The sequence below is a fragment of the Stegostoma tigrinum genome, chromosome 23 (genome assembly GCF_030684315.1).
Source record: "Stegostoma tigrinum isolate sSteTig4 chromosome 23, sSteTig4.hap1, whole genome shotgun sequence".
NCBI lineage: Eukaryota > Metazoa > Chordata > Chondrichthyes > Orectolobiformes > Stegostomatidae > Stegostoma > Stegostoma tigrinum.
This window is the reverse complement of record NC_081376.1, coordinates 25,196,887-25,202,886: the sequence shown is the minus strand read 5'-3', so window position 1 is coordinate 25,202,886 and position 6,000 is coordinate 25,196,887. Positions and strand designations below refer to the sequence as shown.

Genomic DNA, 6,000 nt, shown 5'->3' with positions numbered 1-6,000 from the left:
CTCGATAAGGTAATAAAAAGTGGGGACTGTCCGCTGCTCAGGAAGAATCGCTTATGAGACTCTGCATTCTGTGCCGGGTAGAGTACAGTGATCCTCCACAGCTTGTACTTGCTTTGTAATAAGGATTTGTGTTTTTCTAAACAGGTCAGTGTCTTGTTATTGCATCAAGTCCGTGAGGGTCTCCGAAAACGAACCTAACAGTGGTACATCGTTCTGTGATATCTGTTGTTTAACTAATTTACCACTGCTTATTTAACTTAAGTAAGTTAGATTTAACTAGTTGGCTGTTATAGACTAATTCTAACATTTCTCGTCAACACTCAGCCATTTTCTCTTGCACTAACTAGACAGTGAATAAGTAAATATTCCATCCAGAAATTGAGGGCCAAGTCTTTCAACGCATTCTTATGAGGCCAATATGATCTACTTCAGTTTATCTAGAGTAGATCAATGAGAGTGCATATTGCATTTGGAACTACTGCTGCTACTTCTGGAGAAAGAATGTGGGCTCCCAAGTTAGAACATAAATATTTGATTACTCCATAAATAGGTTGTTACTCTCCAGTTCTACAGAGGGTAGTTTATTTAACACTGATAATAGTTATAAAGAACTCCCCCTCATTTAAGAGGTCTGCATCAGACAAGACACAGATTCTTTTAAAACCTCAACTATTTTGTAACAAAAGAAATCCATACTGCATACACGATAACAAAGTGTGAAGCTGGCTGAACACAGCAAGCCAAGCAGCATTTCAGGAGCACAAAAGCTGACGTTTCGGGCCGAGACCCTTCATCAGAGAGGCTCTCTGATGAAGGGTCTGGGCCCGAAACGTCAGCTTTTGTGCTCCTGAGATGCTGCTTGGCCTGCTGTGTTCATCCAGCTTCACACTTTGTTATCTCGGATTCTTCAGCATCTCCAGTTCCCATTATCTCATACTGCATACACTTTGTCCAGGTAATGTTCTTGTCAGTAACTACATTTTATAATCATAATCTAGGTTTAAAGAGACAATACCATTATGGCAAAATATTATTTACAGTGAGGAGAAGGTCTATGCTTGTTGGTTGATAAAACGTCCGTACAAAGTAATTGTTCTTCAGAAAGTTTGCAGAGAACAAATCAATAACACAAACTTTACACAAATGTGAGGTAGAACTACAGCAAATTGTAGGCACAGAAAATAATTAAATTTCTTTTAATAAAGGGATACTTTTATTAATTTTTTTGTTTTTCATCGACACCTGGCAAACTATCGTCATCATAATTGACAATTACTATTGACTAGTACTTTGCTTAGCAGCCACAATTTAAGTGCACAACTAATATCATTCAACAATAAACTGTAATTGTAATTAAGAGTAGTATGTTTTTGGTCTTTGTGCAAAATATTTTAACTTTGTTTTCAGAATGTTGAGAAGTAACAAACAACACTGGCATTTATTACTCAATCTAATTTGGCCTAAGATAGCAGTAGGTCTTCTCTTTGACCCACTACAGTCCTCAGAGTAATGTTAGCTCGCAGTGTGGTATTTAGGAAGAAAAAGTGACCCAGCAGCAATCAAGAAATGGTGATTTATGTCTGTCAAGATTGTGTTCTCAGGATCCTGCATCTCCTCCTCCTCTTTAGTCATATCATAGGACAAGACTCAATGAGGAGTCCAGTTAACTGACCAACCTTAACAGATATTCCAGAATTGGGTCATGGACAGTCCCCTCTAACAGCGCACCTGGCCAACTCTCACACAAATTCTCCAATTTTGGCCTGTAATTGTGAACAGAACACATACTAACAGGGAAGGTCTTAAACTAGAATTAAATCTCTATTCTTCCAATAACAGAATAAGTGAACACTAGTCATCACATATTCAGTTAACAGTATGCAAGATTGGGGCACAATATCCAAAGTTTGCCAGACATACCATTCAGTCACAGTACCACATAAGACTTACAATTAGGATGTCAAAAGAGAGAAAACTGACCATAACAAGTTTGTGTTTGCTTGGACAAAATCATGGGAACACCAGCAGAGACTCAGCCCCATTGAACCCCATCACTAAGTTTGGTCATGGCAGGTCTGTAATAAATTATCAAAGACCAAATGCCAAATACGGTAAATCTGTTGCAATCATGTTGAATCTTAATTATGTAATTATAAGCAAATAATCCAAAAAGGTTCCATTTCTACATATTGTAAGAAATAAAGGCTGAGTGGTATTTAATATCACAGAAGTATTCCAATTGCTACAAGATGCTTATCTATTGTGATTTGGTCAGCTCCAAAATCAAATTAACCTCATTACTGTAAAAGAGGACTCTGAAAATAATCAAAACCTTGGGCACTATTTTAAAACAACTAAAGGTAACGTACTCGTGGAATGCTGCTTTGCCAATTATTCTTCAGACTACTTTTGTTCCAAGATGATTAAAAATACCTATATACTGAAAGGTGTCAGTCTGAGTGAGGTTTAGAGGGAACTATGCAGTGGACAGTCTGTACAGCATCTGCTGTGATACAAAAACACAAAGGATCATTGTTGATGCTATGGTGCACTACCACTGCCCAATATACACATGGGTTAGATTACAGGAAGCACACAGATAGCAAGAACTGCAGATGCTGCAGAAACGAAGAAGGGTCCTGACCCGAAATGTCAACTTTCCTGCTCCTCTAACGCTGTCTGGCCTGCTGTGTTTCTCCAGCTCCATACTGTGTTGTCCCAGGAAGCACAGGTCTGCCTTTGGAAACTTACATTGCTGTAAAGTTTAATAGAGATAATGGGATCCATTGTTACTAGAAATGCACAAAGGGAATGCTACAGATAATAGGCTAAGTGGGCTAAATATCCATTTTCCTGTTGAAACTGTTAATATAGAAGATGAGTAAATTGTTAATTTAGAGATTAAACACAATCTCATCAAACGGCAATACAGGTTCAAGGAGGCATATGGTCTTATCCATTCTTTTAAAGTTGGGAGAGCTAATACTATGACAATGAATTACAAATTTGCTTCATTCCCTTAGCAAAACGTTCTACTCTGGGAGGGATCCATGTATTAAATATGCAAGACACAGTTTACCAGTAACATCCTCAGGGCATCACACTTTCACATTAAATGTCAAGAAAACAAACTAACTTCTTTGGAAAATAAACTTCATTTATAATATTAGAATTTTAAAAATAGTACCAGAGTCACCAGCAGTTGAGTATTGAAATATAACAAATTTTCAATATTTTAAATTATTCTAGGAGGTTCTATATGCTTCCCCCTTTGTCATCTGCTACCTGCTTTTTCATAGGACAAGTCTCATGTTTAAATGATGGCTGCAAAAAAAAACTCAGTTCTAGCATGATGATAATAATTCAGTTGCATGTTAATATTCACAGCTCATCACAGAGAGCTCAAGACCCAAGTCAAAACCCTGAACAGCCAGTCACAACTTCTAATGGCCATTTCTGCAGGGAGACATCTACATGTGAACAGAGGAAGAAATCTAACACAAGTGAGCATTGTAGAAACACAGAATAAGAATGAACACAAAGCAGAACCAGGAAAGTATTAACACTGCATTAACAGAGAGGAAAACATGATAGCATATGTCTGTATGACATGTTGTCACGAACAAACCTGCACCCACAAGTAGTGTAGCCAAGTATTATCCAACAAAACACTTAGCTATGTGCACTAAGTCCCAGTCTTCAGTAACAGACCTTTACCCACTAGAGAGATATTTCAGTATTAGACAACGATACATCTATTTTCAAAGGCCCCCAGTTCTTTATCCCAGTATCCACTAAATCTGAATCTCAATTGTGAAACCTGTACCCGTAAGAACTGAATCCCAATGTTGTAAAGCAGAAATACTCTCCTCAAGCACAACCGAAGTCCAGGAAGTTGGAATTTTAGTCACTTTCACCCCCTGACAAATCAAAGGAATATGAAAGGTTAGTTTCATATTTGCATGGCACTTCACGAAGATCAGTAAGGATGCTGCCTCTAACGTGATAAGGAACTCACAGCAGCTAGTACAGCAATGTACTATAGTAGCTGACCTGTTTCAGAAATAAAGCTATTTAATTCTATGTCTGATATTTTCTGGTGATTGATTTCAAAATGAGATGAAAATCTTGAACTGGAACTGAAAGTGACACATACCCCTGAAACATGACAAACATTAATCTGTTTCAACATGAGAAGCTGAAATATAAACTTTATCTCCTGAGCAGCAACACCTGTTAAAATTTGGACAAACGGAGATTTGAATGAAGTTTTTTGCTCTCCTTCAATCTCATTTCACTCACTGCCCTTAAAACATCCCACCCTCATCCTCAAAAATATAAAAGGCACTATCATTATTTTTAGGAAGTAAACTCTCAAATGGAGGAAACTTCTGATGACTAGTTTTCATAATGGACCCAATACTGTTTCCAGATTCTTCAATGAGGCACTCAGAATAATGCACAAATGAGAACCACAAGGTTCACAAACATCTCACACTGCAAATTCATCACCCATGTTACCAGTGTGGCTGTGTTTCAGCAATTTATTGACAGATACCGTTGCAAGTTCCGTATTAGTGAATCCAGGACAACACTCTACTTGAATGTTGGCAGCATACTGAGAGCTGTTTACGTGGTTTCAGTTGATTTTGGTAGCAAAGGCTAGACACTAGTGAAGCTGCAGCTTTCTCTGTAACCAGTGTTTTCCAATTCATTGCCAAACGTCAGCGTTGGGGGAGAATCAGCGGTTTTGGGGACACTTTGTCCTGGTATGGCCTGGTTGGTGGCACAGCCCACACGTTCGTGGCTTCTTTGTGATTGGACCATTTCTGGGGGAGCTTCCATCACTCCGTTTATTTGTCATTCCTGAGACAATCAGAAATAACATGTTAGGTTAGAAGCTTGGAAGTCACTGAATGATCTCTCCTGTGAATGATGTAAAATCATTACAGACAGCAGTAGTCATTCATTCCATTCACTGCAAGTTAAACAATGATTTCTAGGTATCTAACGGGTGGCTTCATTCAGTGTTCTCGGCTTTCCTCAGCCATATCAATAGCAGGGACTTAGCACATAAGCAATAAGACAAAATCTTAAGTAATTTGCTTGAGATTTATAAATCTTCTGCACTTCCAAACAATTGTGTTTTCCTTGTGTACAGAACTTATCGGCATACTAATAACAAATTATTTCTACACCATTGGATTCCTGAAAGTTACAGAGCTGCAACTTGATCTGCAGTGGGCTGTGATCAATGAAAAAATTTAGAACACTAACTATGGTAGAGTCACTCTGTCACGTACCTGGTGCAACATGCTCATCAGCCCACTGGAAGAAGCCACACTGTTGATCTCTGGGCTTGGCGCACGTGTGAAATGTCCGACCCTTGTTAGGTCCATCTTTCTGCACTGTGCGTGTTACTGCTAGTTGATTGCAAGTGCACACTGCTTCTCTTCCACTTGAAGATCCGCTGCTTCCAGCTTGATGAAAGCTCCCTGCCCCAGGGGTTGAACTGCCCCTACCAACTGATCCTCTACCAGCTGAGTCACTTGCATCCTGGTCAGCCCACAGGAAGAAGTTGCAACTGCCTCCACTGCATTTATAAAACCTCCGCCCCTGATTCGGTCCCTCCTTCCGAACAGTCAGTAGCAGTGCATCCTGGCCACAATTGCACACAACTGCATTATTGTCAGATCCCATATGTGAAGGAACAATGCTGGACAGTGCATCAAAAGCCCGTTCCTGAGGTTTTGGCAGAGTGTTTCTGCGATCCCGAAATGACCTGTTCTCTAACCCTCTCTGCGGCACATGGTTGACAATTTGATTGTTTGATTGTGATGCTCCTCGTAAGTACCTCAGCTCCAAGATCTCTCTCAGCATTTCATCACATCCTCCAATACAACCAACAAATTCCAAGGGGATGAGCGGAGGCACACTACCTCGTTTGAACTTAAACTTTAACCTGGAAGTTTTGAATAAATGAAATATTTATGTTTTCAC

The 6,000-nt window shown here is 39.4% G+C and overlaps 1 protein-coding gene across 3 annotated transcripts in view; it reads right to left on the bottom strand.

The window, feature by feature from the left end:
• Positions 1 to 884: 884 nt before the first annotated feature.
• Positions 885 to 6,000, bottom strand: part of top3a (DNA topoisomerase III alpha) — a 34,566-nt gene continuing 29,450 nt past the window's right edge. For all 3 annotated transcript variants that reach the window (XM_059654004.1, XM_048551997.2, XM_048551998.2), the window contains exons 18-19: positions 5,304 to 5,962; positions 885 to 4,866 (exon numbers count right to left, since the gene is read on the bottom strand). In XM_059654004.1, the coding sequence (XP_059509987.1) occupies positions 4,742 to 4,866; positions 5,304 to 5,962 (784 nt within the window). In that variant the 3' untranslated portion in view covers positions 885 to 4,741. The remainder of the gene's footprint in view (positions 4,867 to 5,303; positions 5,963 to 6,000) is intronic.